Source organism: Aspergillus wentii (assembly GCF_001890725.1).
Source record: "Aspergillus wentii DTO 134E9 unplaced genomic scaffold ASPWEscaffold_1, whole genome shotgun sequence".
NCBI lineage: Eukaryota > Fungi > Ascomycota > Eurotiomycetes > Eurotiales > Aspergillaceae > Aspergillus > Aspergillus wentii.
The window spans coordinates 540,015-556,511 of NW_024467832.1; the positions used below are offsets into that span (position 1 = coordinate 540,015).

The following is a 16,497-nucleotide window of genomic DNA, read 5'->3' on the forward strand; positions in this document are numbered from 1 at the left end:
TGATACGTACACTGAGATATTTGTATTGAAATATGATAGACGGAGAGCTCCGGGATGGCCAGATAAACAGGTGAAAAGTTATTGAACACCATGATCCATTGATGTATCAACATCTGGAGTTGCTGCAAGATCATGGCATTTCCTCGGCCGTTACCAATAAAATCTAAAACATCCAAATGACACATGGATCGATTTCGAAAATGCATCAAAACACTTGCAGAAGTGATGTATCACTTTTCATCAACCACTGACATTGGCCTCCCCACACAGAATCTACTAAATGATCGACACCCAGCCACTTTCTGCCAGACAGGATTGCCAATGGTGTGTTACAGAGCATGAGATTGATCGTGATTTCCCATGAGTCTCAGTATGTTCTCATGCAATTGAAGATCCTCTGCAGACGTTGGCACTAGTCGGAGCGAGCCATGTTCCGGCCGCACCTATATAGCCTTTGAGACACATCACATTGATACAGCCTCCTATATCACCTGTGACACATCCCATCTTCATTTCTCACAGAAAGAGCTTGATGATCGGATGCTCATCCTAATCGGAAGGAACATCCTTTCATTTTATGGGGTACTCCGTAATTTTGCTGTCAGACCATATGTCAGCCGAACAGAAAAAAGAGATTGCAAGTAGCAGGAACGAAAGCAAAGCTTATGCTGAGAACAGGTTTCTTTCGTATATCTATACATTGAGGGTCAGTATTTGGACGTATTCATCGGACCATGGTCATCATTATGGAGTCAGAACTACGGAGTACAACACCCCATATGTATCTATATGTATAGTGTACCCGAGTTATTGTCGTAGCAGAGCCAATGAGCATCAAACGATTTTTGCCATCAAGAGGAGATAGCCGATAGACACAGTTCAGACCCGATTGAAGGTGGAGAGTGTCGAGCATCCATGATCCAGTTGTAAAAATGACAAATAAATCAAGATGACAGATGTCGTTAACAAGGCTTATCATTAGAGGAGACCGGGTTCTCCACAATTTCCAGAAATGAATGGAAGCCGGGATGGTCGATCTTCTGTTCCTCCACAGCCAGCCAAAAACCTGTATTCTGAAGTAAGTATGTGCTCTCACACCCTTCGCTTGTCCTCCGTGGGATTTTCCACCCACAGGCAGCATCATGTGGACACACAGTGGCGATTTGGCTGTCCAAATTTAGACTGGCAGTTGACTTATCAAAACAAATGCAGTGGAGCATTTGGAGTAACCGGAGCTGCAATACTTGTCCATATTCCATAGCCAAGATGCAGCCACTCCGCAGGCAACCCGAGATAGTCCAAAGCCAGAAATCACTAGAGTCACCCATTTCCAAGTGTTCCATAAGAATATTCGTTGGATCAAATCCCGTACTCCCATATACTGAAGGCCGGATTGCAGCCTTTGCTTCTGCTCGCATGACACGCATTGGGACAAGGGCCGAACCACCTGCCTACGTCAGTAGCGTCTCCCTGGCCTGGCTGTTGCGTCTTAGTAGCTGCATTTCCGCAGCAGCACTGCCCATGACTGGATGGATCTGCTGACGCTTTGACTTCGGATGGAGCAAGTATGGGTCATTGTCCTTTCGGCTCCTGGGTCCATCGAGGTATTTAGCGCATATTGTCATTTACCTGTCTCTTGCCAGCATATGCCCGCAATCATCGTGCATAATCCGAGCCACCATGGTTGTTTGGAGCTTCCTGTTTGATACACACCTGGCATAAATTGCATTTCCGAGGGAAAACCACGCAAGGAGGCATTACAGCCAAGCAGACAAAAAGAAATCACCCAAACCATTGGTATAAGGCAGCCAGCCCAGTGGAACTCCCAGAGTAGTCTTTTTGATCGTCACCCGAAGATGATCGTGCCCGGGTTTTGTTTCCTTGTGGCCATTTGCCATGAACGAGTGGGAATACCTGTGGGAGTCCTGTCTTTTTCCATCGCTATGCGGCGTATCTTCTGTGTAATCCGTAATCAAGAACTGTAGCTTTGCCCCACGTAGGACTGGCTTGTTTGACAGTATCAGCCTTGGATCATACGGTAGGAAGGCGAACACGAGTCACGACTCATGTTATGGAGAGTGTACTGTAGGCTGTGCCAAAAGGAATCATAAAATGAAACAAAGAAACGGCCCCAGAGCGACGACCCTCCATTATGCTAGCAGGGTTGGTTATTGGAAAGGGCAAACCATGCTGCATGGCATTAGCCCGTCTCTCCAATGCACCCAAGTGGATGAAGACCCCTAGGACCATGTCCCACATAGATGCACGTAAATCAGTGACACAGCTTTCAACGTACTCCATTGCGGTGAAAGGCTTCGACCCTCTCAATAGAGTTGCTTTTTCCTTGAAGCGTTGTCATCCGCGTCGATTAAAACCCCTAAAATAAGCTGTTCAAGGCATATATAAGGCATATTGGAAATTCACTAAATAGGGTAGCAAGCCCAGAGAGATCCTGTAAGCTTATTATCTGTGGATCCATCCCAAACACTGTTCACTCATTTCTCCTGCACCTAGGCAATATTATGTCTCTCGTGCCCTTCCATTAGACATACGATCTGAGCGTAGGTGCTCTTCCGCCTCAAACTTTGATTGGTACCAGGAGAATTAAAATCTTTCTTGATTCAAGGCGTTCCCAACCAGCATCTTTCTAGAGTGACAGGTCAGAGAATTCACATTCAATGGTACTGCAACCAGAAAGCCATGAATATGCGGAACCAAGCTGATAATATGTCAGTTCCCAGCCGAAATGTCGATGGATGCACAGATCGATGAAGCGACATGCCCGCATTTCGCCCTGATCTACATTGACCTAGACGGAAAACTCCGGTTTGAAGCATCGCCATCTGTAGCAAATAGCTACCAGACCATATTATCCCCAAATGTCACGGAGACATTTATGAGAGCAGTGGCAATTTCCGACAAAGGAGACCCACCAACACTTCCAGGTAAGCCCGTCTTTCGTGATGCCAAAAACCCGGGAATAACAGGAGCAAAACAGAAACCTCAGGATTAGAATCAGCTTCCCAGACAAATAAATTGCCCGGACTGCGTGATGCGAGCTTGCTGGGCCAAGAAAGCTCGACATTAAGGCCTATTGTACCAGAAGCCGAAACCCAGAATAAAGAATGGTTGACTGACAAAGACCGTCGGTTCCAGTGGCACGCAGATGGCTATCAAATCAAGAAGAAGAAGATCTCTCACGATAGTGTTGTGCCCATGAGTATAAATTGCAGCCAGAGAACGATGTTGCCTGTTCGAAACGAAAAGCTGCTGCGGCAATATTACGAGAAGGCGTTTGAGAGTCTACAACAGATCAATTGTCGAATCCTCGCCAAAGCCTATATCAAGCTGGTGGAGCCTCGCAAACAGGTGAACTTTCCTTATAATGGACGCAAGATAATTTCGGGCACCTCTCATCAGCTTGATCCGGAAACGACGAAGCCCGCCTGGTGGCCATCTGGCGTCACCCACAGGGAGCCCGACCATCTTCTCAAGGCTGGTAAGAGATGCTGTTGTTTGAAGAATCCAGGACAAGCTGACAATACATAGAGCGCGTTCGGCTTCTCGTACACATCCTCTGTGAACTTCGCAATAGTCACGCAGTTTCCGTCGGGAAACTGAAAGAAGCCGACCAGTCAATTCGCCGGCAAATATCGCCCCCTGAGCGACTGCAAGTATTAGACGAAATATACCAAGTTCGACAAGAGGAAGAGCTTTACCTTGACGGCAGAGTGGGTACGTTATAAGTTCAGTCGGCGAAATCTCGATCTTCCAGAGACTTACCCGTGAAACGCAGATGAACAGACGAAGGTCTGTGTCTCGCGTGTGCATCTGCCTGATCATATGAAAGCACAAGCGCTAGAAAGCGACAGCCGAAGCTATGGTGTTTCTGCCAGAAAATCGGGGGAGATGAACCCGGTCTACAGAAACGAGGTCCCTGATTTGGAAGCGCACACATCTGTGTTCCCGTCGACAGGGACTTCTCCCACGAGTAACACATCGAGCCCATACGAAGTTCCTCAAAATAATGTTAGCGAACACGGCACGTTCAAGCAGAGTACACAACAGAATTGGGCTACTAGCCTTCCACCCCTAACATCATCCTCGGGTGACACAAAGAGAAGTCGCGAGAACGACAACACGTACCAATTCAGCTTTTCCTTTCCACAACACCATACCGCTCCTGTCCCTGTCGATTCTCAGCCCTTTCCGATGAAATATTATAGCGAGCCGCACTACAGTCAGCCGCAAACGGTCCCTAATATGGGACTACCAGGCGCAAGCCTTGGAACTTCCGCCCATCCATATTATTACGCATACTAATTTCCCATCTCTTTCTTTCGATTTTTGCATCATCTCATACTAAGGAGCATGAGGATTATCATTATCGGTTTTGGGGTCATTTTTGGCAGCATGGAAGGCGTGTGGGAAGCGTTGTTTTTTTTTTTTTGTCGGCCAGGGTGTGCATACAATCGTTGATTTTTTGTATTTTCGGTCTGCAGTGTGATCTAAACCGATTAATAAAGGAACTAGAATATAATATATTAATTTTTGAGTTGAACTTTCTATCATAATGCGGTGAACTCACTTGATGAATCGAAGTACGGTACTTCCTGATACACAGGTTGGGTACGTCAAGTTGCAGGGCATATCCAAGGATAGATGAGATACATACTGTTCAACAGCAAGTAACTTATAATGCAAGGAGACGGAAGTGATTGCCATCACTGGTGATTGGCTCTGTCAATAGTTGTTGATGGATGCTGTGGACGTTGGGGGTGAGAAGGAGGGTGAGGCGAAAGTCGCCCTGGAAGTTCAGCACATGATTCACGCATGATTCCAAACTAGGAAATCGACGCAACTATGTACAAGTGCAATTTTTGGCCATATATCACAAGGGGAAAAAAACACTGGAAACTGTAAATAATCCAACATGTGACAAATATATGAGTTATATATACAAATAATATCATTGATACTTGGAATTGGACATAAATTCAAACATTATGCAAGGTCCTACGTAGCTCAAACAATGAGCAATCCACGCAATTCCAATACAGCCAGGTCGCCACATGCAGGTTCTGGACCGACAGATAAATCGTTCACAGACACTGCGAGTACCAGTCATTCTGCTTAGTGCAAGTGCCCCCGTTGGCGCAGGTTGTTGGCCCGGTCCAGCCATTGCCGCCGCACTGTTCCCAACGTTGAGCCACGTTAGTTGGAGCTGTGGACTGAATGGGAGTGGAAGAGGGATGGGAGGAGACAGTATAAGAAGTGGTAAAAGAAATCGGAGACGAGATGCGAGAGGGGGTACGAGAGGGGGTACGAGAGGGGGTGCGAGAACAAGAGGGGAGGGAGACAGAAGAGCTAGCTGCAACCGTACTTTTTCTAGAGGAACTAGAAGACGACCCTCCAAGCGCCTTCAAGATGGAATCGTAGGCAGGCTTCTTTTTCAAGTCCTCATCCCATGGACAGGCAGCGCCGTAGCCCGAGAAAGTGTCAGGGACCCAGGAGTATTTGTCGGTCCAATCCCAGATAGTCACACCAACGCAGCCAGATGTCTCAACACAGGCAGCTACAAGATTGGCATAATCCGTGGACTGCTGTTCCAGCTTATCATCGGTAGAGGGCAGCTCCATGCGGACGTCCATTTCGGTATATGCGACTTCGACATCAAGAGCCGTGAAAGTCTTCAGAGTGCTGGCAAGGTCATTTTTTCCCGGTGTGTCACCAACAGTGAAGTGAGCCTGCAGACCAATACCGTCGATCTTTGCCCCGTATGATTTGATCAATTTGACAATGTTCTGCGCACCAGTTGCCTTATTTCCTGCCCATTCAATGCTATAGTCGTTGTAGTAGAGCTTTGCATCCGGGTCTGCAGCGGCTGCAGTGGCAAAGGCAATGGGAATGTATGCTTCGCCGATATGCTTATAGAAGACGTTATCCCGGTATGATCCATCATCATTGAGAGCTGGATGAAAATTAGCCCCGATTAGACACTTGGCATCAGGGAATTGATTCTTAGACGCGACGCACCTTCATTGACAACATCCCAAGCGTAGCACTTGCCCTTGTAATGCTTAGCCACCGTGGTTATGTGGTTCTTCATCACGGCAAGAAGGGTCTCATTTGTCCAGGATCCACTGGTGACTTGATCAAACAGTCAGTCCCCAATTCTGAAAATGATCCATTTAATTACCTACCCCAGTTAGGAAGCTGCTGGTACCAAAGTAAGTTGTGACATCGGAGCTTCTGTCCGTTGGCCTCGGCCAAGTTCGCAATGACATCGCCTTTCTCGAAGCTGAAGCTGTTCTGAGACGGTTCGGTTGCATCCCACTATTTCCACAAGACACGTTCAGTACCAAAACAGAACACAAATATATGATGTAGTCGAACCTTCATTGAGTTTCCTGGGGTGACCTGTCCGAAGTCACCGGTATTGTTCAACTGCGTCACATATGCCGTGTCAGTGAGCTCCGGGTTATCGGTAGCCGTGCCGAAATAAGTCAGCCCCTTTGCGACAGCTGCTGTATGCAGGCCAGCTGCCAAAACACTAGATTTGACATCAGTTTCCGAATGAAATCGGAGATAAATTGGCATATGCGGGTCATACAGTTGTGGCAAAACACCAACAGCAAGAGCTGTGGTGATCGAAGGAATATGAACCATTTTCAGAGATCCAAATGGTATGAGAATGGCAAGTACGTAGGTGACCGGTGTCTCCTAGCAAGAGAATCCCTAACAGAGAGAAGGACTGGATATAAGCAATCTTAAACAATAGCCACTTCCAAGAGATAAATTGATCCAAGACAGGAGACGGAGACAAACCTGGATAAAGATATTCAGTCCCATTGCCCATACCACAACAGGATACCTTTTAATTTATTCAGAAACCCATCAGCCTATCAGGCCTAGTATCCTCGGAGCTGGCTGTCCTATTGAATCATTGCCAGGCACTGGGAGCGTTCTGTTGGACCGTTGGTCCGTGTCAGATCGGTTCTGGTGGAGGAGAAGCAAACCCCAAACACTGGCTGGTGCCAAAAACGGAGATCTAGTATGTTAAGCGCTTCGTGATGAATATTCACATATTGAATCTCTTGTCTGCCAAGGCTGACGGTCATTAGGCTAAGAAGTTCAAAAACAACGGCCTGGTGAGGGTGGGAAAAGATCCACCGGTGTTTCGAGTGTTTCAGACTCTTCAGGTTGTCACCGGAGACTTCCACATTTAGTAGTGGGTCAAGTGAATATTTAGGTCTGGAGATTAAGGCCACTTTAACTGCAACATTCATGTTCAGATTTTATGTAGGAAAGAAAACATTTTGGTAAAGAATATTAACTGTCGCATTAGACCCATCATAATTACATGCCGGATAAATAGAGTAACTAATCTTGTTCGATCTCTAGATTAAAAAGAGATATTATCGATCATGTGTAATTTTTTAGAACCATAATCTATAGCTCTAACTCGTAGAGCATTCGGTCCATCATTGCAAGGGTATATACAAATATGCAAATAGCCTGAAGAAAACTTCGGTATGAATCCTCGCCCGGAAAGAGGACCAGAGATTCTGTTTAACCGTGCTGGGATAGTCAACCGAGATCCTGTTATGGGTATGATTAATCCCAGGACTAATCACCTTCTAATTAGAGAGCGGAAGGGAATGGTATTCAGCATATCAATGTTGCATCTGCAGCAAATAGCCAGAAGCAACTTGATTGCCATGCTTCCACGACGTTGACAGGTCGCGCCTTTGGCGTGTGTCAAGTAGCCACCAGTCTCAAGTCTCAACGATCAATTGCTCAAAGGCTAGAGCTATGCGCGAGACTCCTCAGGTAGTCTTTCGTGCCTTCATTTCTGCGATGAACTTTCCAGTCTTGGAGATAGGAACGACAAAGATCCTGACCATCTCATCAACGACTTCGACTTTGCCTCCGGAAAGAATCTGCAAGAGCGGCAACTTCTTGCCGGCCTTGATCAGACCCCCGGTCACGGTCTCCATAAAGCACTCAACGTTGTTGATAGAGTACTCATGCTTCGTGTCCCAGGGCAGTGGAAATATGTAATCGAGATGGTCGACAATGGAGTTCATTTCAGAGAATGATTTGATAAAATCAGACTGGGCTTCCATGGGATACAGGAGCACAGTAGGGAACTCGAGCATGCTCTCCGGGGAGAGGGGATCGGGGGACAACCGGATCCCGGCGTCCTCAACATCTGGAGGCTGGTCTGTCTTGCGGGTCCTGATCTGTCTAGCACGCAAAGCAGTGCTTAGGAGTAGCTTCTCTTTGCGATTCCTCTCCTCTTCGGCCTTTTTCTTAGCAGCGATACGTGCTTTAGCTTCCTTGCGAGCGGTGATCTTCGAGGCGACAATTTCAAGAGACTTGTTGGTCGGGTCGAGAGTGAGACCACGTTGAGTGGCATCCTCGGCCTCGTCAACCTTGTCCAAGGAGTACAATGCCATAGAGGAACGATAGTAGGCTTTGACGTTCCTGGGGTTGAGCTTAAGAACAGAAGCACAGTCAAGGGTTGTAGAACGGTAGTTTTCTAAAAGACATTAGCCAGGGCTTCCGCGAAACACCAGGAAGAAACATACGCAGCTCCAGGTTGCACAGGGCGCGATTGATATATGAAGCCTCCTCCACCTGGCGCAACAACTTCGCCTCCTCGTTGGGATCCTCAGGCTTTTCCCACTTGTCAACCTTTGCAAGTATGACGGCAATTGCCTTTGTGTAGAATTCTTTGGCATCGATCCATCTCTTCTCTTTGGCTGCTTCGTTGCCTTGTTCCCGGTAACTCTGAGCGACTTCGGCACGGGTGCCCTCGTTCTGCATAGCCTGGAGCGCATCGAGCACCACGTTTTCGCCATCTATAGATCAAAGAAAATGTCAGCTTATCAGACTTTCTGGGGTGCGGGGAAGAAGCGAGAAGAAGCATACCTTCGTCACCAGCGTTGTCTATATCAGTCATGAACAAAGGCGTCTTGTTCATCATTGCTAGAATCTCCTCCGCGGTATGCGACTGTACCGCTGCCATTGCAGGAGGCAATAGGGGTGCGTTGGGATCTTTTTGCATCTCCTTCAACCTTTCCTCGTTGATCGGGAAATTTGGCGCATCAGGCATGGGAGCCGGTACACTGTCGTTGCTGGGAGCCGGCTTGGCCGGGGCCGTTTCATTAAGATTGATCGACTCATCGAAGTCATCGGGAAGCTCTTCGATTCGCGCCATATTGAAGGTTTCGTTGGATTGGTGGGTTGTTGAAAGGCGCTGAAATCATGATCATATCTTGCACCTCATGACAAATGTCCCACCAAGACAAACAGTGCAAACGTGGGGAAGGCAGGATAGGGCTGGGCCCTTTGCCCTAGAGAGTCGATGTCATATGTCGACAACATATATCGACATGATTCCATTTGAAAAGCTGTCGTATTGATAATAGCTGATATGAGGTAGTTTGGTTTAATTTCTTTGATTTTCTACGGGGTACAGCTCCTTTCATACCGATCAGATTTCTATTCCGATCAGTTGCAATGACCCAAGCAATGACCCAATTTAGACTGGAGTTGAAAATCGCCTTTCTGGATTTTTATGCAAAATAATACTACAGAGATATACTGTACCTGCCATTTATATTTATTAATCGTGTATAAATGCCCAATCGAAACAAGTTTGTCGCTCAGATGCAACATTCAGATCTCCATGCCCCATCAAATGATGGCGATGCGATTAAACAATGGCAGTTATAGCACATATGGCTGTCAATTGAAAGCCAAGAGAGCTCGAAGCCCTCATAGGAAAGGTTTCGTCAATCCAAAATCTCAGCCATGATGCCGTTAACGTCAATAAATCTATTTAAACCAAAGTCTCGCCATCCATGGTCTGGTGAAAACACACCTTATGATAAAATAATCTAAGGTACTCACGAGTCTCTTTCTCTGAAATATTTATCTAAAAAAGAATAAGAACATCCCTCGACTCGAGGGAATCTCAAATCCCCGCATTCAAACCCCCCACAACTGCGACACCGGACTGACAACCTTCCCAGCCAAATTAGCAGATCCCTCCATTCAAAGCCTGTCAGGCTACTAAAATAACCACTGATGTGGCGATCAGCAATATCAATTCCTACAGTTGGACTCTTGGGAGACCGGGGAAACACCGTGATGGAGTCCACCCGCTCCTGTAACCCCGCAGCAATCGGTCTGATGGCCGATCCAGCCGATATAGGACATCTGGGCGAGAATAACTCCTCATGGTTTACCTAGTAGGCTATATTTTGCCGGTTGAATATATAAGCCGACTCGAGTCCAGTGCTCTCTCATTGCTGATTGATCTATCTGATAACCATATACCAAAATCTGCTACAATATCAACATGGCTCAAACATTCAATATCCTCATTCTAGCTGGAGATGGCATAGGCCCAGAAGTTATGACCGAAGCAGTCAAGGTGCTCAAAGCCTTCGAGACTCCTCAATGCCAGTTTAACCTTCGTAATGAGCTCATCGGGGGATGCAGTATCGATGCGCACGGCACGACTGTCACGGAGGCAGTGAAAGAAGCAGCTCTAGCCTCGGATGCAGTTCTGTTCGCTGCGGTGGGTGGACCGAAATGGGATAATGCTCGTCGAGGACTTGATGGACCGGAAGGCGGTCTTTTGCAACTGAGAAAGGCGATGGATATCTATGCCAATTTGAGACCTTGCTCGGCTAGCTCGCCCAGTAGGTCTATTGCGCAGGAGTTTAGCCCGTTCAGACAGGATGTCATTGAAGGAGTGGACTTTGTTGTCGTACGAGAGAATTGTGGAGGAGCCTATTTTGGGAAGAAGATTGAGAATGAAGACTACGGTATGCTTTTACACCTATACTGCACGGGAAAAGCAGCTGACTAGTTTGGATAGCAATGGACGAATGGGGATACTCCGAAGCCGAAATCCAGCGCATCACTCGTCTTTCAGCAGAGATCGCTCTTCGTCACGATCCGCCATGGCCTGTTATCTCCCTCGACAAAGCAAACGTTCTAGCCAACTCCCGTCTATGGCGTCGAGTCGTCGAAAAGACCATGACAACCGAATATCCCCAAGTGAAACTCGTGCACCAGCTGGCTGATTCGGCATCCTTGATCCTTGCGACCAACCCTCGCGCCCTCAACGGTGTTATATTGAGTGACAATACTTTCGGAGACTTGATTTCTGACCAAGCCGGCTCAATAGTGGGTACATTGGGTGTGTTGCCTAGCGCCAGTTTGAATGGATTGCCAGGAGATTCATCCGTTGCTCGTCCGTACGGGTTGTATGAACCGACTCATGGATCTGCACCAACGTAAGTTGCTCTTTGTGATGCGCCCAGCAAAACTAACAATTGCAGCATTGCCGGCAAGAACATCGCCAATCCCGTTGCCATGATCCTCTGCGTGGCCATGATGTTCCGGTACTCGCTAAACATGGAGGCAGAAGCTCAACGGGTGGAAAACGCAGTACGAACGGTTTTGGACTCGGGAATCCGCACGCCGGATCTGGGAGGAAAGGCAGGTACGGACGAGGTGGGTGACGCTATTGTTGCTGCTTTGCGGGGTTGAGCTCGCGGTATCTGTAATTTATGTCAAATGATTTAGTTTTCAGCACTCATTGAGCAGCATTGAATTCATAATATGGCCAGTTTGGCTCTCTTTCTCATTTTGAGACGAGCTGAGCAATACTCCCTTGGACTCTATCTCTGTAGGCAATCGTTGCCTCCTTCGATCATATCCCTGCCTCGATGGGACGTTTGTTGATCCAATCACCACTCAAAGGTCCAAAACACGGGTGTGAAGGCACATTATACGCAGCTACTCAGCTAATGCCTCAATGGCATGGACGAGAGAATCACATCGACTTGTCCCATACCCCACGACTTCAATTGCCGCGGTATCCTCGCTGATCCTTTTTTGGGTTTGAGAAGCTGCGATCACACCTCGGTCATTGTCCAGCTTACGATGTGTTGTATTTGTGTAACCCCTTTGAACACTGGGATTTCAGACCTTCAATGCTTGGTATTGTGAGATGCATCGACAGAACAATGTTAATCGAACAGAATATCAACACGATAAACGCATTGACAGCAGAAGTGATAACCTTGGGGATGGAAATCCAAACCCAAATATTTGAAGAGCTCTTTTTTGGCTGACTTCAGGGGTTCCATGTACGGGGTCTTAGTATGGTCTCATGAGAGCTAATCCGGTTCCATGTTCTCCCACCAGCGGTGTCTTTGGTACCGATAAGTTGCTAAAAGAACGGGTCAACTTAGTTCTCTGAGGGGTAGTCAGAGTCTAGGGGACCGTCGGATCATGCCACCTAGTTGATTTGGCGTTTCGGTATAGCCGAAGGTGGATTCGGGAAATGATAATGATACATAATAATAATGCACATTCCTTGGCGATATGACGGCAAGCGCACTTCCTAATCGGCAAAGATACAGCAATAATGGACTCACATGATGCAGGATCATTGGCGGAGATGCGTTGATGCGCGAGAAGGTGGGATGGAAGAGGGGAAGTCGAGTTGGAGAAGCTGAGATGGGGCCGTGACGGCGCTAAACCCGACGGGGCAGTGTCAACACTCAACAACACTGGACACGGTGGGCATCACGACGATAATATCCCAGGGAATTATACGGAATCGCCGTGCCGCTAATTGCATGTCTCAGGGAGCTCAGTGGATCACGGTGTGGCACTGTGGCCATTATGCCAGCGATTCCATCATCAAAGTTGCACAACATACACACACGATGACAGAGGATGGCGAGATAGATCTACGCGCACAGCCTCAAGGGGCTGATGTGGCACGCCATTGACATCAAAAATGGCTTGTATGGGCGTCATATGCGGTGATTCTGCAACAAGTCAACGCAATATTGATATTAAGATCTGCCTTTCAATCTCGAACAAGCCTCACCAAGCCTCATCAAGCCTTATGGAGACATCCACATCCGCTGCCATCATTGGAGCAACCACGTCTCACCGCTACCTGGTAGCCCCTCCATTAGCGACTCCATAGCAGATCCATTCACCTGAGGGGCAAAGATAACGCGGATGGACGATGATGATGCTGTTTTGGTTGTTGCTGGGGTTGCAAAAAGTAGTGCCTGAGGCCCGCATTGCTCTCCCTCCTGCCCCCCCTCCAGCTACTATTTGAACCCCCTCTCGCCCGGCTCTTGATTCTCTTCTTCATCAATCACAAAACTTCTCTTTTCTCCAAATCACTACCACATCTCTACATCTATCACAATGGGTTGGTTCAGCGGTAAGTCTTATCACTTGAACTTCTTCCTTCTGTGTCCTGCTAACACACCCCAGACGACTCCGAGCAGGCTCAGGCCTACAACCAATACCAGTCTGCCGAGCCCCATGAGGCTTCGCTCTCCCACGAGCTCATCGCCGGTGCTGCTTCCTTCGAGGCTGCCAAGGCCTACGAGAACCACGTTGCCGAGAACGGTAAGCATGAATCAGACCTACACCCAACATGAGTTGAATCTAATCATCCTCTCCAACAGGCAAGCCTGACAGCCACGCTACCGCCAAGGAGCTCCTTGCCGGTTTCGCTGGTGCCTTCGTCGACCGTGAGGTCGAAACCAAGGGTCTTGACTTCATTGACCGTGAGAAGGCCAAGCACCAGGCCAAGGAGCACTACGAGGAGCACCTTGCCAACGAGGGCTGGTAGATCATTCATCCGGAATGAGGGTCTGATTATTTGAATGAAGATATGATGAACGGTTTCTTTCCGTGTTTATATTATATTATAAATGAAGTAGTCTAGATCTGTCCTAGAGACGGTCGGACGATTCAATTTACTGAACAACTTCCATATCCTAAAAGCTATAGTAGATAATGAAGTAGAAAGAGTAGGATGACTACCATTGTCTCTAGTACTTGATGCAGGAACCGACCAAGATGCAGGACAGGGTTAGTTGATCTTCATTGCATCCAAAATACATGATGCATCTGTAGTTGCATACACCCTTGCACCCTCACCTCATTCTCTACCATATTAATCAATCCTCCTCTCCTTGGGAAATATAATCAACGGCAGAGCAATACTCGTACAAAGCAGACTATATACTGCGACAGTCAACATACTGAAGATAGTAAAAATAAAAAGAGAAACTCACAAGGAATAAACTGAAAACTGTATAAATAGCAAGCCCGAACAATCTGCTGAATCCCCCCTGGAAGACTCATCGCATATCGGGCTTCATTCAGCACATCATGAACCATCTAAAGCGATACCAAATCAGCATAACACAAGCAGATAGATAGATATAAACAAAGAATAAACACTATACCTTCAAGCTATCGGGAAAACCACCCAATCTCCGTCTCAACTCCCCCCGAAACAATCCCTGCATCATCGCCGACCCCGACGCCGTCCCAATTACCGTCCCGAGCTGACTACTCAGATAATACACCGTGACGCACGTCGCGAGACGAGGCTTGGAGACACTGGCTGACATGCAGATGAATTGGGCTGAGAATATCATACCCTTTGTGAGGCCGGTGGGGAAGGCGTAGAGACCTTCGAGAATGTTGGATCCGTGACGCCAGCGGAGGAAGATGAGGAGGTAGGAGGCTATACTGCCTAGGAGGCCGATGATAACCAATTTTTTGTAGTTTTTTGTTCTATTCAGATTAGGGTGTGTTTAATGCGAGAGAAGAGAGGGAGGATGGTACCGTCTGATGATATAACCAGCCATCATGGCGCCAGCTGCGATGCCCACCGACGAAGCGACGAGAAAAGACGAAGCCAGGACATCGCTCATGTTTTCAACTCGCACGAAATACGGAACGAGTTGAGGAATTAGCTGATCGATTTATCAGTATCAACCTATATCACCTCTAATGGAATGATGAAGAACGCACCGCAAATCGACCCGAATAAAGCAGAACCTGCACGAGACAGAAACCCCCAAACTCGCCTTTGATCAAATTCAATGGAATCAAGGGCTTCTTGGCCCAGAAAAATTCGACCAGGAGGAATGCGATCAGGGAGATGATGAAGGCTCCGATGGAGAGTATGAATAGTCCTTGGTTGGTGTCTGTGCCGGTTTGATAGACTAGAGCGAGAAAGCTCATCACAGTCGCTGCAAAGGTGATGATGCCGGCAATATCGATCTTGGATAGGATAGATTCATCTTCTTTCTCGTCTGCTTTTCTCTCGTTCAGAGATGACGGCAATCCAAACGCAGCGACCAGAATACAGAAACCCAGCAGAGGTAGTTGACCTATAAACGACCTATCTCAGTCAGAGACACCATATTTAACTATCACGGAAATACTAAGGAGACAAACCATCTCCATCCCACAGTCTCAGTGAGAAAACTTCCAATCGGCGCTCCAAAGCTTCGGGCAGCAATGCTGATATTCATCATCCACGCCCGCATAACAGCGACTTCAGACGGCGGCATGATATCTAGTCTCTTAGCTTTATGTCTCAAATATGAATTCGAATGGATATGTCTATACCAGCGATGATAACAGAGACAAGAGAACTTGTGCCCGCACCGCCCAGTCCCGCAACGACTCTTCCCACGATGAGTTGCGAGAGAGAAGTACTGACGCCACTGAGACAGTCAGAATTATCTCGAGATGAGAAAGAAAGACAGACCATATCACGGATCCAATGCCAAAAAGACCATACGCCCATATCAGAGGGGCTTTGCAGCCATAAATATCACTCAACATTCCATACTAACTCTGTTATTTCATATCATCAAGTTTTTCGAGAGAGAAAAAGACATACAACAGGCAATCCAACACAATATCCAAAATCATACCCAGTCAACAACAACGATCCCAGCGCGAGACTGTGGAATTGTGATGAGATGGTCCCATATGTGGCTGTGACGAGGGTTTCATCTGCAGCAGAGAGAAAGACGCCTGGCTATCATCAGTACAGGCGGTATAAGAATGTCCATGAGAACAAACCCAGAAATGTGGCATAAATAATCACCAAGTTGGGCTTTTGTTGTTGTTGTAATTCTTCATCTTCAATTTCGAATTCATTGTGAGGAGTAGAGGATCTTCTTTCTTCTTCTATCGCTGGGGATGGAAGAAAGGGTTCGTTCTCTTCAGTTTGTGTCATATTCTTGGTTGATGCCGGATCTTGATGATTGCAAATTTATTGATGGTTCATGTTGAAGATATATGGCTTGACGTCTGTCATCCCTTGAATGTTTCACAGGTCATGCTGTATACTACTTGGAATGATACTATGTTATATGACGTGGTTTATCCATACGAGAGAAATATTTGTACATGAAGCTATAGAGGCAACCTCTTTTCCTGTTAGACAGTATGGAGTGCCATCGATTGAAAGATGAATCGCATGTAAATAGACGATTGATTGTATTGCTGGTCCGGACTATCAATCTGATCTACATTCCAATTAACCTCTAAGAATGTACCCTGATAATCATATATGAAGCATCGGGAATACACAAACAGATGCTTCCATCTGTTGACAGCTTC

The 16,497-nt window shown here is 47.1% G+C and overlaps 6 protein-coding genes across 6 annotated transcripts; 3 read left to right on the forward strand and 3 right to left on the reverse strand.

Moving 5' to 3' along the window:
- Positions 1-2,742: 2,742 nt before the first annotated feature.
- ASPWEDRAFT_144636 (DUF2841 domain-containing protein) lies at positions 2,743-4,323 on the forward strand (the record flags this gene model as incomplete). Its single annotated transcript, XM_040829471.1, has 4 exons — positions 2,743-2,945; positions 2,999-3,499; positions 3,550-3,735; positions 3,797-4,323. The coding sequence occupies exons 1-4, from the start codon at positions 2,747-2,749 to the stop codon at positions 4,321-4,323; spliced, it is 1,413 nt and encodes a 470-aa protein (XP_040693878.1). The 5' UTR covers positions 2,743-2,746.
- Positions 4,324-5,102: 779 nt separating this feature from the next.
- On the reverse strand, positions 5,103-6,669 carry ASPWEDRAFT_166286 (putative endo-1,4-beta-xylanase; the record flags this gene model as incomplete). Its single annotated transcript, XM_040829969.1, has 5 exons — positions 5,103-5,971; positions 6,037-6,150; positions 6,204-6,336; positions 6,397-6,553; positions 6,614-6,669. 5 exons carry the CDS (start codon positions 6,667-6,669, stop codon positions 5,103-5,105), a joined length of 1,329 nt encoding a protein of 442 aa, XP_040693879.1.
- Positions 6,670-7,784: 1,115 nt separating this feature from the next.
- ASPWEDRAFT_193385 (HSP70/90 family co-chaperone CNS1) lies at positions 7,785-8,578 on the reverse strand. The gene has a single exon (XM_040832259.1). It carries the CDS (start codon positions 8,460-8,462, stop codon positions 7,830-7,832), a length of 633 nt encoding a protein of 210 aa, XP_040693880.1. The 5' UTR covers positions 8,463-8,578; the 3' UTR covers positions 7,785-7,829.
- Positions 8,579-10,023: 1,445 nt separating this feature from the next.
- ASPWEDRAFT_144645 (3-isopropylmalate dehydrogenase) lies at positions 10,024-11,938 on the forward strand. The gene is made up of 3 exons (XM_040829472.1): positions 10,024-10,844; positions 10,898-11,318; positions 11,364-11,938. Exons 1-3 carry the CDS (start codon positions 10,373-10,375, stop codon positions 11,572-11,574), a joined length of 1,104 nt encoding a protein of 367 aa, XP_040693881.1. The 5' UTR covers positions 10,024-10,372; the 3' UTR covers positions 11,575-11,938.
- Positions 11,939-13,048: 1,110 nt separating this feature from the next.
- On the forward strand, positions 13,049-13,740 carry ASPWEDRAFT_33535 (DUF3759 domain-containing protein). The gene is made up of 3 exons (XM_040833808.1): positions 13,049-13,276; positions 13,330-13,467; positions 13,527-13,740. Exons 1-3 carry the CDS (start codon positions 13,261-13,263, stop codon positions 13,691-13,693), a joined length of 321 nt encoding a protein of 106 aa, XP_040693882.1. The 5' UTR covers positions 13,049-13,260; the 3' UTR covers positions 13,694-13,740.
- A 251-nt stretch (positions 13,741-13,991) lies between these two features.
- ASPWEDRAFT_178088 (uncharacterized protein) lies at positions 13,992-16,270 on the reverse strand. The gene is made up of 10 exons (XM_040831752.1): positions 15,955-16,270; positions 15,770-15,906; positions 15,635-15,717; positions 15,493-15,590; positions 15,319-15,439; positions 14,890-15,262; positions 14,701-14,831; positions 14,316-14,649; positions 14,142-14,247; positions 13,992-14,091 (listed from the first exon to the last, which is right to left on the reverse strand). The coding sequence occupies exons 1-10, from the start codon at positions 16,109-16,111 to the stop codon at positions 14,021-14,023; spliced, it is 1,611 nt and encodes a 536-aa protein (XP_040693883.1). The 5' UTR covers positions 16,112-16,270; the 3' UTR covers positions 13,992-14,020.
- Positions 16,271-16,497: the final 227 nt, after the last annotated feature.

Coding starts and splice junctions, on each gene's coding strand:
- ASPWEDRAFT_193385 (XM_040832259.1), bottom strand. CDS start 8,462: ATGGCATTGTACTCCTTGGACAAGGTTGACGAGGCCGAGGATGCCACT.
- ASPWEDRAFT_144645 (XM_040829472.1), top strand. CDS start 10,373: ATGGCTCAAACATTCAATATCCTCATTCTAGCTGGAGATGGCATAGGC. Junction 10,845..10,897: donor GATTGAGAATGAAGACTACG/GTATGCTTTTAC, acceptor TAGTTTGGATAG/CAATGGACGAATGGGGATAC. Junction 11,319..11,363: donor ACTCATGGATCTGCACCAAC/GTAAGTTGCTCT, acceptor TAACAATTGCAG/CATTGCCGGCAAGAACATCG.
- ASPWEDRAFT_33535 (XM_040833808.1), top strand. Junction 13,468..13,526: donor GAACCACGTTGCCGAGAACG/GTAAGCATGAAT, acceptor CCTCTCCAACAG/GCAAGCCTGACAGCCACGCT.
- ASPWEDRAFT_178088 (XM_040831752.1), bottom strand. CDS start 16,111: ATGACACAAACTGAAGAGAACGAACCCTTTCTTCCATCCCCAGCGATA. Junction 14,832..14,889: donor TTTATTCGGGTCGATTTGCG/GTGCGTTCTTCA, acceptor TAAATCGATCAG/CTAATTCCTCAACTCGTTCC. Junction 14,650..14,700: donor GCTGGTTATATCATCAGACG/GTACCATCCTCC, acceptor TAATCTGAATAG/AACAAAAAACTACAAAAAAT.